The sequence below is a fragment of the Hordeum vulgare genome, chromosome 2H (genome assembly GCF_904849725.1).
Source record: "Hordeum vulgare subsp. vulgare chromosome 2H, MorexV3_pseudomolecules_assembly, whole genome shotgun sequence".
Classification (NCBI taxonomy): domain Eukaryota; kingdom Viridiplantae; phylum Streptophyta; class Magnoliopsida; order Poales; family Poaceae; genus Hordeum; species Hordeum vulgare.
In genome coordinates, this window is record NC_058519.1 from 448438398 (window position 1) to 448454301 (window position 15904).

Sequence of the window (15904 nt, forward strand, 5' to 3'; positions counted from 1 at the left end):
TTTTTCGTATACATCAGGAATATTTTTTATATGTGTTTGATATTTTCCAAGTACATGATTAGCATTTTTTTCATATTAATTTGTTATGTCTAATTTTTTGCATATACATTGTATTTTTTGTGTATGTTTTTTATACATTGGAAACATTTTTATATGCACATTTAATATTTTTTAAATGCATGCTCGAAAAATTCAAAAAGAAGTAAAAATTATGTAGTTATTTTTCATTACGCATTGTACCATTTTTCTATATAATGATTTTTTTATTCAATTTTGGCATTCCTTCAGTGCATGATTAACATTTTATCAAAGTTTGCATATATAGGTGATTTTTATAAATAAAATATTCAGAATATATCCAAATAAAACAAAAAGAAATAATTAAAAAAATAAGTGCTCAAGGCCATACTGAACCGGCCCAGTCTCGCAGTTGGCGACAGAGAAAATAGGGGGAGAAAAGTGTGATGGAGATGGATCGAACCCGCGTCTACGTCTCCAGGTTTTAAGCGTGCAACAACAACCACTTGGGATGGCCGTGCTGTTGTGATGTCTTGATGGATCTATTTCTATTGAAGGAGAGGAACGGCCGATTTATTAGAGCATTCTCTTCGTTTATGCCGAGCTTTCTCTTCGTTTGAAGCATTGTGCATTCGGGAGCTAAATAACACTGTATATAAACAACACACAGACACGGACTGAGAGACAGACAGACAAGGGTCGCGCATCAGCGAGCGCGGAGGGAGAAGACCGACAGCGCTAGTGGTTACTGGTTAGCTAGCTCGGGAAGGCCTGCCATGGCGAGTGGGCCGAACGGGGGAGGCTGTTGGGGAACGTCGCATGAGAAACAAAAAAAATTCTACGCGCACGAAGACCTATCATGGTGATGTTCATCTACGAGAGGGGATTTCCGATCTACGTACCCTTGTAGATCGCACAGCAGAAGCGTTAGTGAACGCGGTTGATGTAGTGGAACGTCCTCACGTCCCTCGATCCGCCCCGCGAACCGTCCCACGAACCGTCCTGCGATCCGTCCCACGATCTAGTGCCGAACGGACGGCACCTCCGCGTTCAGCACACGTACAGCTCGACGATGATCTCGGCCTTCTTGATCCAGCAAGAGAGACGGAGAGGTAGATGAGTTCTCCGGCAGCGTGACGGCGCTCCGGAGGTTGGTGATGATCTTATCTCGGCAGGGCTCCACCCGAGCTCCGCAGAAACGCGATCTAGAGGTAAAACCGTGGAGGTATGTGGTCGGGCTGCCTTGGAAAAGTTGTCTCAAATCATCCCTAATTGCTCCATATATATAGGAGGAGGGAGGGGAGGCTTGCCTTGAGGCTCAAGGATCCCCAAGGGCTGCGCCACCAAGGGAGGAGGAGTCCTCCTCCAATCCTAGTCCAACTAGGATTGGAAAGTGGAGTCCTTCTCTCCTTTCCCACCTCCTTTTTTTTCTATCTCTTTGATTTTCTATCCTTGGCGCATAGGGCCCTCTTGGGCTGTCCCACCAGACCACCAAGGGCTGGTGCACCACCCCCAAGGCCTATGGGCTTCCCCGGGGTGGGTTGCCCCCCTCCCCGGTGAACATCCGGAACCCATCCGTCATTCCCGGTACATTCCCGGCAACTCCGAAAACCTTCCGGTAATCAAATGAGGTCATCCTATATATCAATCTTCGTTTCCGGACCATTCCGGAAACCCTCGTGACGTCCGTGATCTCATCCCGGACTCCGAACAACATTCGGTAACCAACCATATAACTCAAATAGGCATAAAACAACGTCGAACCTTAAGTGTGCAGACCCTGCGGGTTCGAGAACTATGTAGACATGACCCGAGTGACTCCTCGGTCAATATCCAATAGCGGGACCTGGATGCCCATATTGGATCCCACATATTCTACGAAGATCTTATCGTTTGAACCTCAGTGGCAAGGATTCATATAATCCCGTATGTCATTCCCTTTGTCCTTCGGTATGTTACTTGCCCGAGATTCGATCGTCAGTATCCGCATACCTATTTCAATCTCGTTTACCAGCAAGTCTCTTTACTCGTTCCGTAATACAAGATCCCGCAACTTACACTAAGTCACATTGCTTGCAAGGCTTGTGTGTGATGTTGTATTACCCAATGGGCCCCGAGATACCTCTTCGTCACACGGAGTGACAAATCCCAGTCTCGATCCATACTAACTCAACGAACACCTTCGGAGTTACCTGTAGAGCATCTTTATAGTCACCAGTTACGTTGCGATGTTTGATACACACAAAGCATTCCCCCGGTGTCACTGAGTTATATGATCTCATGGTCATAGGAACAAATACTTGACACGCAGAAAACAGTAGCAACAAAATGACACGATCAACATGCTACGTCTATTAGTTTGGGTCTAGTCCATCACGTGATTCTTCTAATGACGTGATCCAGTTATCAAACAACAACACCTTGTACATAATCAGAAGACCCTCACTATCTTTGATCAACTGGCTAGCCAACTAGAGGCTTGCTAGGGACAGTGTTTTGTCTATGTATCCACACATGTATATAAGTCTTCATTCAATACAATTATAGCATGGATAATAAACGATTATCTTGATACAGGAATTATAATAATAACTATATTTATTATTGCCTCTAGGGCATAATTCCAACAGTCTCCCACTTGCACTAGAGTCAATAATCTAGCCCTCACATCATCATGCGAATTACATTGTAATAAATCTAACACCCATACAGTTCTGGTGTTGATCATGCTTTGCCCGTGGAAGAGGTTTAGTCAGCGGGTCTGCCACATTCAGATATGTGTGCACTTTGCATATATTTACGTCCTCCCCTTCGACGTAGTCGCGGATGAGGTTGAAGCGTCATTTGATGTGTCTCGTCTTCTTGTGAAACCGTGGTTCCTTTGCTAAGGCAATGGCACCCGTGTTGTCACAGAACAAGGCTATTGGATTCAGTGCGCTTGGCACCACTCCAAGATCCGTCATGAACTGCTTCATCTAGACACCCTCCTTAGCCTCCTCCGAGGCAGCCATGTACTCCGCTTCACATGTAGAATCTGCTACGACGCTTTGCTTGGAACTGCACCAGCTTACCGCACCCCCATTAAGAATAAATACGTATCCAGTTTGCGACTTAGAGTCGTCCGGATCTGTGTCAAAGCTTGAATCGACGTAACCCTTTACGGCGAGCTCTTCGTCACCTCCATACACGAGAAACATCTCTTTAGTCCTTTTCAGGTACTTCAGGATATTCTTGACCGCCGTCCAGTGATCCACTCCTGGATTACTCTGGAACCTGCCTGCCATACTTATGGCCAGGCTAACGTCCGGTCTAGTGCACAGCATTGCATACATGATAGATCCTATGGCTGAAGCATAGGGGACGGTGCTCATATGCTCTCTATCTTTATCAGTGGGCACTGAGTCTTACTCAATCTCGTACCTTGTAAAACTGGCAAGAACCCTTTCTTGGACTGTTCCATTTTGAACCTTTTCAAAACTTTATCAAGGTATGTGATTTGTGAAAGTCCTATCAGGCGTTTCGATCTATCCCTGTAGATCTTAATGCCTAGAATGTAAGCAGCTTCTCCTAGGTCCTTCATAGAGAAACTTTTATTCACGTAATCCTTTATGCTCTCCAAAAACTCTACGTTGTTTCCAATCAGTAATATGTCATCCACATATAATATTAGAAACGCCACAGAGCTCCCACTCACTTTCTTGTAAATACAAGATTCTCCAACCACTTGTATAAACCCAAATGCTTTGATCACCTCATCAAAGCGTTTGTTCCAACTCCGAGATGCTTGCACCAGTCCATAAATGGATCGCTGGAGCTTGCACACCTTGTTAGCATTCTTAGGATCGACAAAACCTTCGGGTTGCGTCATATACAACTCTTCCTTAAGGAAACCGCTAAGGAACGCCGTTTTGACATCCATCTGCCAAATTTCATAATCGAAAAATGCAGCTATTGCTAACATGATTCTGACGGACTTAAGCATCGCTACGGGTGAGAATGTCTCATCGTAGTCAACTCCTTGAACTTGTGAAAAACCTTTTTCCACAAGTCGAGCTTTTATAAACGATCACATTGCCGTCAGCGTCCGTCTTCTTCTTAAAGATCCATTTATTCTGAATAGCCTTGCGGCCCTCAGGTAGTACTTTCAAAGTCCACACTTTGTTTTCATACATGGATCCTATCTCGGACTTCATGGCCTCCAGCCATTTGTTGGAATCTGGGCCCACCATTGCTTCTTCATAATTTGCAGGTTCATTATTGTCTAACAACATGATTGAAAAAACGGGATTACCGTACCACTCTGGAGCAGCACGTGGTCTCGTCGACCTGCGTGGTTCGATAGGAACTTGAACCGGAGTTTCATGATCATCATCATTAAATTCCTCCTCAACCGGCGTCGCAACGACAGGGGTTTCCCCTTGCCCTGCGCCACCATCCAGAGGGATGAGAGGTTCGACAACCTCATGAAGTTCTATCTTCCTCCCACTCAATTCTCTCGAGAGAAACTCCTTCTCGAGAAAAGCTCTGTTTTTAGCAACAAACACTTTGCCCTCGGATTTGAGATAGAAGGTGTACCCAACTGTCTCTTTTGGGTAACCTATGAAGATGCACTTTTCCGCTTTGGGTTCCAACTTTTCAGGCTGAAGCTTTTTGACATAAGCATCACATCCCCAAACTTTAAGAAACGACAACTTTGGCCTTTTGCCATACCACAGTTCGTATGGTGTCGTCTCAACGAATTTTGATCGTGCCCTATTTAAAGTGAATGCAGTTGTGTCTAATGCATAACCCCAAAACGATAACGGCAAATCGGTAAGAGACATCATAGAACGCACCATCTCTAATAAAGTACGATTATGACGTTCGGACACACCATTACGATGTGGTGTTCCAGGCGGTGTCAACTGTGAAACAATTCCACATTGTCTTAAGTGAGCACCAAACTCGAAACTCAGATATTCACCCCCACGATCAGACCGTAGGAACTTGATCTTCTTGTTACGATGATTTTCAACTTCACTCTGAAATTGCTTGAACTTTTCAAATGTTTCAGACTTGTGCTTCATTAAGTAGACATAACCATATATACTCAAATCGTCAGTGAAGGAGAGAAAATAACGATATCCGCCGCGTGCCTCCACGCTCATCGGACCGCACACATCGGTATGTATGATTTCCAATAAGTCACTGGCACGCTCCATTGTTCCGGAGAACGGAGTTTTAGTCATCTTGCCCATGAGGCATGGTTCGCACGTGTCAAGTGAATCAAAGTCAAGTGGTATGGAGTTTCTCCATGCGCTTTACACCAATATGACCTAAGCGGCAGTGCCACAAAAACATGGCGCTATCATTGTTAACTCTAACTCTTTTGGTCTCAATGTTATGTATATGTGTATCACTATCAAGATTCAATATGAACAATCCTCTCACATTGGGTGCATGACCATAAAAGATGTTACTCATAGAAATAGAACAACCATTATTCTCTGACTTAAAAGAGTAACCGTCTCGCAATAAACAAGATCCAGATATAATGTTCATGCTAACCGCAGGCACTAAATAACAATTATTCAAGTTCATAACTAATCCCGATGGTAATTGAAGTGAAATTGTGCCGACGGCGATTGCATCAACCTTGGAACCATTTCCTACGCGCATCATCACTTCATCTTTCGCCAGCCTTCGCCTATTCCGCAGTTCCTGTTTCGAGTTGCAAATGAGCAACAGAACCGGTATCGAATACCCAGGCACTACTACGAGAGCCGGTTAAGTACAATCAATAACATGTATATCAAATATACCTGATTTTTCTTTGGCCGCCTTCTTATCAGCCAGATACTTAGGGCAGTTGCGCTTCCAGTGACCCATACCCTTGCAATAGTAGCACTCTGTTTCAGGCTTAGGTCCAGCTTTGGGTTTCTTCGTTGGATTGGCAACAGGCTTGCCACTCTTCTTTGAATTGCCCTTCTTGCCTTTGTCGTTTCTCTTGAAACTAGTGGTCTTATTCACCATCAACACTTGATGCTCTTTACGGAGTTCAGACTCTGCGGCTTTCAGCATCGCAAACAACTCGCCGGGTGACTTGTTCATCCCTTGCATGTTGTAGTTCAACACAAAGCCCTTAGAGCTTGGCGGCAGTGATTGAAGAATTCTGTCAGTGATAGCCTCTTGCGGGGGTTCAATCCCCAGCTCAGCTAGACGGTTTGAGTACCCAGACATTTTGAGCACAAATTCACTGACAGACGAATTCTCCTCCATCTTGCAAGCATAGAATTTATCGGAGGTCTCATACCTCTCAATCCGGGCGTTCTTCTGAAAGATAAACTTCAACTCCTGGAACATCTCATATGCTCCATGACGCTCAAAGTGACGTTGAAGTCCCGGTTCTAAGCCATACAAGACTGCACATTGAACTACTGAGTAGTCCTCCTGACGTGTTAACCAAGCGTTCTTAGCATCCTGGTCAGCCGTAGCGGGTGGTTCATCTCCTAGCGCAGCATTAAGGACATAATCCTTCTTCCCAGCTTGTAGGATCAACTTAAGATTACGAGCCCAGTCTACAAAGTTGCTTCCATCAACTTTCAACTTAGCTTTCTCTAGGAACGTATTAAAATTCAGGGTGACTGTCGCGTGACCCATGATCTACAACACAAATATATTCAAAGTGGACTTATACTATGTTCAAGATAATTAGAGTTTAACTTAATCAAATTACTTGCTAAACTCCCACTCAAAAAGTACATCTCTCTAGTCATTTGAGTGGTTCATGACCCACTTACACTAGCTCAAGTCTGATCATCACGTGAGTTGAGTATACTTTCACTGGTAAGCATCCCTATGCTAATCATATCAACTATATGATTCATGATCGACCTTTCGGTCTCATGTGTTCCGAGGCCATGTCTGCACATGCTAGGCTCGTCAAGCTTAACCCGAGTATTCCGCGTGTGCAACTGTTTTGCACCCGTTGTATGTGAACGTTGAGTCTATCACACCCGATCATCACGTGGTGTCTCGAAACGACGAACTGTAGCAACGGTGCACAGTCGGGGAGAACACAATTTCGTCTTGAAATTTTAGTGAGAGATCACCTCATAATGCTACCGTCGTTCTAAGAAAAATAAGGTGCATAAAAGGATTAACATCACATGCAATTCATAAGTGACATGATATGGCCATCATCACGTGCTCCTTGTTCTCCATCACCAAAGCACCGGCACGATCTTCTTGTCACCGACGCCACACCATGATCTCCATCAACGTGTCACCATCGGGGTTGTCGTGCTACTCATGCTATTACTACTAAAGCTACATCCTAGCAAAATAGTAAACGCATCTGCAAGCACAAACGTTAGTTTAAAGACAACCCTATGGCTCCTGCCGGTTGCCGTACCATCGACGTGCAAGTCGATATTATCTATTACAACATGATCTCTCATACATCCAATATATCACATCACATTGTTGGCCATATCACATCACAAGCATACCCTGCAAAAACAAGTTAGACGTCCTCTAATTTTGTTGTTGCATGTTTTACGTGGTGACAATGGGTATCTAGTAGGATCGCATCTTACTTACGGAAACACCACAACGGAGATATATGAATTGCTATTTAACCTTATACAAGGACCTCCTCGGTCAAATCCGATTCAACTAAAGTTGGAGAAACCGACACTTGCCAGTCATCTTTGAGCAAGGGGGTTACTCGTAGCGATGAAACCAGTCTCTCGTAAGCGTACGAGTAATGTCGGTCCAAGCCGCTTCAATCCAACAATACCGCGGAATCAAGAAAAGACTAAGGAGGGCAGCAAAACGCACATCACCGCCCACAAAAACTTTTGTGTTCTACTCGAGAAGACATCTACGCATGAACCTAGCTCATGATGCCACTGTTGGGGAACGTCGCATGGGAAACAAAAAATTTCCTACGCGCACGAAGACCTATCATGGTGATGTTCATCTACGAGAGGGGATTTCCGATCTACGTACCCTTGTAGATCGCACAGCAGAAGCGTTAGTGAACGCGGTTGATGTAGTGGAACGTCCTCACGTCCCTCGATCCGCCCCGTGAACCGTCCCATGAACCGTCCCGCGATCCGTCCCACGATCTAGTGCCGAACGGACGACACCTCCACGTTCAGCACACGTACAACTCGACGATGATCTCGGCCTTCTTGATCCAGAAAGAGAAACGGAGAGGTAGATGAGTTCTCCGGCAGCGTGACGGCACTCCAGAGGTTGGTGATGATCTTATCTCGGCAGGGCTCCGCCCGAGCTCCACAGAAACACGATCTAGAGGTAAAACCGTGGAGGTATGTGGTCGGGCTGCGCCACCAAGGGAGGAGGAGTCCTCCTCCAATCCTAGTCCAACTAGGATTGGAAAGTGGAGTTCTTCTCTCCTTTCCCACCTCCTTTTTTTTTCTTTCTCTTTGATTTTCTATCCTTGGCGCATACGGCCCTGTTGGGCTGTCCCACCAGCCCACCAAGGGCTGGTGCGCCACCCCCAAGGCCTATGGGATTCCTCGGGGTGGGATGCCCCCCCCGGTGAACATCCGGAACCCATCCGTCATTCCCGGTACATTCCCGGTAACTCCGAAAACCTTCCGATAATCAAATGAGGTCATCCTATATATCAATCTTCGTTTCCGGAACATTCCGGAAACCCTCGTGACGTCCTTGATCTCATCCGGGACTCCGAACAACATTCGGTAACCAACCATATAACTCAAATACGCATAAAACAACGTCGAACCTTAAGTGTGCAGACCCTGCGGGTTCGAGAACTATGTAGACATGACCCGAGTGACTCCTCGTTCAATATCCAATAGTGGGACCTGGATGCCCATATTGGATCCCACATATTCTACGAAGATCTTATCGTTTGAACCTCAGTGGCAAGGATTCAAATAATCCCGTATGTCATTCCCTTTGTCCTTCGGTATGTTACTTGCCCGAGATTCGATCGTCAGTATCCGCATACCTATTTCAATCTCGTTTACCGGCAAGTCTCTTGACTCATTCCGTAATACAAGATCTCGCAACTTACACTAAGTCACATTGCTTGCAAGGCTTGTGTGTGATGTTGTATTACCGAGTGGGCCCTGAGATACCTCTCCGTCACACGGAGTGACAAATCCCAGTCTCGATCCATACTAACTCAACGAACACCTTCGGAGATACCTGTAGAGCATCTTTATAGTCACCCAATTACGTTACAACGTTTGATACACACAAAGCATTCCTCCGGTGTCAGTGAGTTATATGATCTCATGGTCATAGGAACAAATACTTGACACGCAGAAAACAGTAGCAACAAAATGACACGATCAACATGCTACGTCTATTAGTTTGGGTCTAGTCCATCACGTGATTCTTCTAATGACGTGATCCAGTTATCAAACAACAACACCTTATACATGATCAGAAGACCCTGACTATCTTTGATCAACTGGCTAGCCAACTAGAGGCTTGCTAGGGACAGTGTTTTGTCTATGTATCCACACATGTATATAAGTCTTCATTCAATACAATTATAGCATGGATAATAAACGATTATCTTGATACAGGAATTATAATAATAACTATATTTATTATTTCCTTTAGGGCATAATTCCAACACAGGCAATGGCGGCGGCGGGCTAATGAAGAACACGAGCCTGCTGCGGCTGCAGTACTACTGCGTGCTGGGGGCGGTGGCCGGAGCCGTCATGTTTGCCACGCTCCGCTACATGCCGGCCGCCGGCAGCGGCGCGGCCCTCTCCACCACCTCCGCCCTCGCCACGGCGGCGGCGCCCGCCGGGGCCGGCGACCACTGGAAGAGCAAGGGGATGGCGCAGGCACCCACGAAGGCGGCGGCGAAGGTGGCGAGGAAGCCGAAGGAGGTGGTGGTGTTCAACTTCGACGACTCCAACTCGGACACGGGCGGGGTGGCGGCGATAATGGGGATCCGCATCGCGCCGCCGGAGGGGCGCGCCTTTTTCCACCACCCCACTGGCAGGCTCTCCGACGGCCGCGTCATCCTCGACCCGCACTGTGCTGTGGTGCTCCATCTAGCTCGCCTTTTCGCCTAGCTTAGCTTAGCTTCCAAATCTGCTCCACGGCTCCAGCAGCAGGAGGAGGAGGATAATATATGTGCATCTCCGAGAGCCAGATCATCCATGGAGAAGGAGAGCCACAAGGAGGTGAGCCCAATTCCCATCCCCACCCGACGAATCCTTGCGGGGAGATTGAATCCTCCTGCTGTCCATCCGTCTATGGATTTTCTTTCCTTTTTTCGCGATCTGGTTGTGCCGATGCTTGATGGAAGATTCCGATGCGTGCGTGCGTGCAGGGGGAGGGGGCGACGGCGTGGATGATGGTCCCGGCGTTCGGGGACTGGGACATGAAGAACGGAGCCATGCCGAACTACTCCATGGACTTCTCCAAGATCCGAAAGATGCGCAAGCAGAACAAGAAGGAGCTCTCCCGCGCCAGCCTCGGCGGCGACGACGACCTCCTCGCCCACCACAAGCAGCAGCAGCAGCAGCCATCCAAGCCCCCCAGCCCACGGAGGTGGCCGCTGATGCCCGGAACGTTGGAGACGCGCGCCATCGAGGGAGCTCGAGATGCGGCGGATTCTGCTGGATAGGATAGATGGGGGCACGGCAGAGGAACCGTCACGTTCTCGTGCGAATAGGATAGATCGACTTACAGACGGACTGCGGATTGAATACCCAAAAATGAAGGGGCTTTTGTGCAAAAATATCGACGACGTACGACAGAAGCGTTCCGTGCTTTATTATTAGGGGAAAATTAATCCTAGCTAGCATGCGAACAAAAGGGAGGTTTTATTTGTTAGGTTCTCCTATATCTAGATAGCTAGCTACAATATTCGCTAGTGGATATCCATGTGGAATGCATGAATTCTACAAACTTGGAAAATTAGGGTTGTGCTTGTGATGGATGTAAATTTTTTCGTGAATACACATTGTTGTGTATCATTTTATTGATAGATAGAATGAATGTCCAAGTAGCCGTTTGAGGACGGGTACACAAATTTACGTCCCCAAGAGCAAAACATGAGCATGGAAGGAGTCTGCTCAACCTCGGTACATTGATTTTAGACTAGGAATCATTACATCTTGTTGGAAAATTAGGCAGGTTCATGATTAATTTCAATAAATAATTCATGACCAAAACATAAGATAGCATGCAATACTCTAGCAATCTAGAAGAGCAATCGAACATGCAGATCATCATCACGCACGACGTAGCAACTACAACGAGTAACATTAATAGATTACGAGTAACATACTGTACGTTAGTTGCTGCAGGAGCGGCTATGTTGATGATGATGTTGGCAACGATCTTTTGTTGATGACGATAAAAACGACGATGAGTAGCACCGTCCGACTTAGACGGTTGACGACCCGTGGTGAAAGATTTGAGCAGTCGCGCAAAGCACTTCCGAAAAACCTAATTCATCATATCCCAGTGCAGGATCGTAAGGATGAACGGTTTCAGAGACCTGCTCTCTCGCACGCCGATGCACATCGGCGTTCGAGATGAGGTAGACTACGACGGCGGCGCAAGTTGTGAGACGAGGCAAAACCCTAGGTGTTTTCGATGTCTTTGGCCGACCATGGTAAGGAGTATATATAGAAGGACCAAAGTCGGTACCGTGTCACGATCACGATCTCAAACCGACTTGGTTTCCAAGTCGTATACTTACCGGACAAGAAATTCTCAACTTGTGTGCCAACACATAAAAATTAAAATGCAAAAGGAAACCGTGCTCCCGCAAGGCAACAGACCGGAATTCAGAGGAACATTCGCGCGCATGACGCACGTACGCACCGCCCGGCCCGGCCAGGCGAGCAAGCGCGCGCGTGTGGTCTTCTCCTTTCTCTTCTCAACACAAACTTAAAGTGATGGGGAGAACTCACTATATAAATAGGTTCAACTCTTCCTCAACTAGCGGTGTGGAACTAAACTTTAGCACCACCATACCACCACTTGTCATTTTACTCATGGGCTCATTTGAGATTTCAGAATTTTGTAGATGGGCCAAGCACATTAATTCTAACAATTCCCCACAAGATCTGAAATTCCCATTTAGAGATTTGCCTTTTCTGTCCACTTGTTTAATATACCGCAGAGACTGTTAAGTTGAACTTCTGCCTAGAACTTTAAGCTACATCCATCCACAACTTGACAATGGACTATGTCTTGAATGTCTAGTGTTGTGTGACCAGTTTTCACTCAAAGTCTTAACCAGTACCTCGCTGCCAGTAGACTACCCCATGGTTTGGAGCATATACGTCGTACTCCCTGGTCTCTTCGGGAGCTTACTATAGATTACCCAAATCTCCTAGATTGCGACGTTTTATAATCGGAGCTCATATAGGTGTGTTCTTTCAAGATTGCTCTGTTGGATAACATCTTTGCTATCTCTTCCTAATAATAAAGCAAATTGGGTTTTTGGTCGTCCGTCATGGCATTTTTGCAAAAAGACCCTTCCATTTTCTGTTAATAAACCCGCAGTCCTTTCTTTAGTGAGGAAAACGTTTCACTTTTATGATTAAGACCCTATATGTTTTCTGAGGCGAGGAGTCAGATCCAATCGGCGCCTGCGTGGTCCGGCGGCCTTGTGACGACGTCGGCCAGGAGCAGCGACCAGGTCATCCCGGCACCCTTCTCTTCTCCTTCCTCACGTTTTCACTCCCCTGCCCTCTCTCTCTCTCTCTCTGACGCATCTACCTCTCTTCGTTCTTTTCTCTGCAGGAGCACCCTTCTCCCTCCACCCTCCGCCGCGGCCGCGACCGCCCCACCGCCACCTCCGTCCTCCGTACCCCCAGCACGCCTCCTCCGTCCGCCGCCCGGTCGTATTGTTACCTTGGGTCTGGGCAGGGTGATCTCGCCGGATCGCCGTCCATGTCCGAAACCCGGCGACAGACACGGCCCTCTCGGGCACAAGGACCTGCCACCAGCCGCCCGGCTTTGGATTATTGCTTACAATGATGGCTGTTCCGAGGGGAAGGGGGTGTTGGTCGGTGGTGACGGGTGCAGAGGAAGAGGGGCGATTTTGATACTGTTCTTGGGTGGAGGGGTGCAGGGCTGAGAAGGGCGATGGGGGCGGGGGAGGAGGATGCGGCGGCGGCATGGGAGAAGGTGGAGGCGAAGGAGGAGAGGATCATGGTTTCTGTGCGGGTGCGGCCCCTAAACGGCAGGGAGTCCGGCGACAGCTCCGACTGGGAGTGCATCAGCCCCACCACCGTCATGTTCCGGAGTACCGTCCCTGACCGCGCCATGTTCCCCACCGCCTACACCTATGGTAAGCAGAAGCACCGGCAGAGCTCAATTTTGCAAATAATGCATGGCAATGTTGGCCACAATTGTTGTTCTTGATGTTGAAACCTCGCAGGGATTTCATTCGGCAGTCAGATTTCTCAGTTTGTTCTTCTTTCGTGTCCTTTTCAGACAGGGTGTTTGGCCCCAATTGCTCTACTAGACAGGTCTACGAGGAAGGAGCAAAAGAAGTTTCTCTATCAGTTGTCAGTGGAATCAACTGTATGTACAAAACAAACGATGCAACTCCGTTACGTCGCTAATTTGGTCTTTGGATGAACTGATGTTGACCAACTAGCATTTGCACATGAATCTCTTATCGACAGCAAGCATATTTGCATATGGGCAAACAAGCAGCGGAAAGACTTACACAATGACTGGAATTACTGAGTACAATGTTATGGACATTTATGACTACATAGAGAAGGTGTGCGTGTGCGTATGCGTGGCACGGATGATGTTATACTTCACTTCGTGAGATGATATTTGCCTCATTGTTTGTCATTGCTACAACACCCTGATAGAGAATTCGTGCTGAAATTCTCAGCAATAGAGATATATAATGAAGCTGTGAGGGATCTTCTGAGCCATGATACGACACCTCTTAGACTGCTTGACGATCCTGAGGTACTCCATTCTCCTTTGCTTAAGCTTACTATAACTATTTTTTACCCAACCCTAGGCTGATCTCCCACTTCATCATTTGAATTCAAACAGAAAGGGACTACTGTTGAAAAGCTTACCGAGGAAACATTGAGGGACAAGGACCATCTTAGGGATCTTCTTGGAATGTGTGAAGGTGCGGGCAAAAATTTCTAGAAACAAAACATGCACCATGTTTGTTCTTTGAATCATTTGCTTAATTTGGTATGTAATGCAGCTCAAAGAGAGATTGGAGAAACGGCTTTGAACGAAGAGAGTTCTAGGTCCCACCAAATACTCAGGCTGGTTAGTGGCTCTCTTATATATTTATTTTACACTACACTTGTTGACCCACCCGCAAAAAAAGGTGATTTTGTTGACAAGTTTTTGTTACATTCAGACAATCGAAAGTTCTGTTAAACAGTATTTAGGAAGAAGCAAATCGAGCACCCTGGTGTCTTGTGTGGTACGGAATGTCTTTCTATATTCATGATTATTTGGTACTAGCATGTTTCCATCATCTCTGAGGTTCTTCTTCTGGACAGAACTTTGTTGACCTAGCTGAAAGTGAGCGAGCATCTCAGACTGCTTCAGCTGGTATGAGGTTAAAAGAAGGTAGTCATATGAATTGAAGTCTGCTAACACTCGGAAAGGTTGTTCGCCAACTCAGGTTTGTTTGGTTTGTTTTCTTCTTGCAAGAACTTGTAATCCTAGTGGTTTAGTTCTTATGTAAATAGAGTCCGTTCATAAAAATTATCAGACTTTGCACATATATTTCCTCTTTCTTTTGTATTCACTAGATAAAGTTATTTTGAATTCCATTTTCTGTTACAGTTTGACGTTTCTCCTTTCTGCTCATTTTGTCTGCTCTTTGGAAGATGACCATTACAGCTGTTTGCACATATATTCCTTCTTTCTTTTGTATTCACTGTATACCTTTTCTCGACAAAGGGTAATAAATAATTTTTCCGACTAAGGGTAAAAAAAGAAGAAGACAAAGGGTAATATATTAACATGAAAATGATATCAACTACACCTTAGTCTGAACTACTATGTTCCTCTTGCACGAAGGGAAGAAATGGTCATATCCCTTATAGAGATTCAAAGCTGACACGCCATTGTCTGCACCATGAGCCCTGCACACACTCATATTGAGCAATCCAGGAACACACTTCTGTTTGCGACTTGCGCAAAGGAGGTAGTTACAAATGCACAGGTCAATGTAGTGATGTCTGACAAAGCACCACTGAAGCATCTACAGAGAGAGCTCGCAAGATTAGAAAATGAACTGAAAATTCGGGTCGATGAGCTTGGCAGTATGCTTCAGGCACGCGTTTATGGTGGGCGAGCTCGACAGCTTCAAGACGGCCGTCAGTGCCCGCCGCGTAGTGATGGCGAGGGGCAGATTCAGGTTAATTGATTCTCAATCCTTGCGTTAACCTGTGTTCAATGATTCTGAACTTTACTTCAGTTATCTGCCCGCTCTGGAGTCTCAAGTCTGACCTCACCTGAATGGCAAAGCTAAAACTGATAATGGTCTATCGATGCTCCGCAGTAACTACCTATTGCAGACCGCCGTCGAGCATGGCACCGATATGAACAGATATATCATCTTGGATCGGATCAAGACGAACCTCGTGGGTCTGTCACGCCACCAGCACGGGCACTACGTCGTGCAGTCACTCTTCGTGAAGACGACTGGCGAGTCCGAGGGCGAGCTGCTACGGCGCCTCATTAAGGCGTTCGGAAACCTGGACGTGGCACAGCTTATCGAGCTGGTGCATGATCCTTTCACCAGTCATGTCCTCAGTAACCTGCTTGACACAGCCAGGATCGTAAGTACCTCTACCTCATCATCGCCGTGTCTTATACATTGATGGTTTGCTCGTTGGTCGGCGGACCATCTGATACTGAC

At 46.5% G+C, this 15904-nt stretch overlaps 2 protein-coding genes and 1 pseudogene across 2 annotated transcripts; all 3 read left to right on the plus strand.

Annotated features, from left to right (window-relative positions):
• The first annotated feature begins 9662 nt into the window (after positions 1-9662).
• LOC123428085 (GDSL esterase/lipase ACHE-like) lies at positions 9663-10091 on the plus strand. Its single transcript, XM_045112249.1, has one exon. The coding sequence runs from the start codon at positions 9663-9665 to the stop codon at positions 10089-10091; it is 429 nt and encodes a 142-aa protein (XP_044968184.1).
• Positions 10092-10178: 87 nt separating this feature from the next.
• Positions 10179-10648, plus strand: LOC123428086. Its single transcript, XM_045112250.1, has 2 exons — positions 10179-10202; positions 10352-10648. Exons 1-2 carry the CDS (start codon positions 10179-10181, stop codon positions 10646-10648), a joined length of 321 nt encoding a protein of 106 aa, XP_044968185.1.
• A 2480-nt stretch (positions 10649-13128) lies between these two features.
• LOC123428088 lies at positions 13129-15657 on the plus strand (annotated as a pseudogene).
• Positions 15658-15904: the final 247 nt, after the last annotated feature.

Coding starts and splice junctions, on each gene's coding strand:
- LOC123428085 (XM_045112249.1), top strand. CDS start 9,663: ATGAAGAACACGAGCCTGCTGCGGCTGCAGTACTACTGCGTGCTGGGG.
- LOC123428086 (XM_045112250.1), top strand. CDS start 10,179: ATGGAGAAGGAGAGCCACAAGGAG. Junction 10,203..10,351: donor AGAAGGAGAGCCACAAGGAG/GTGAGCCCAATT, acceptor GCGTGCGTGCAG/GGGGAGGGGGCGACGGCGTG.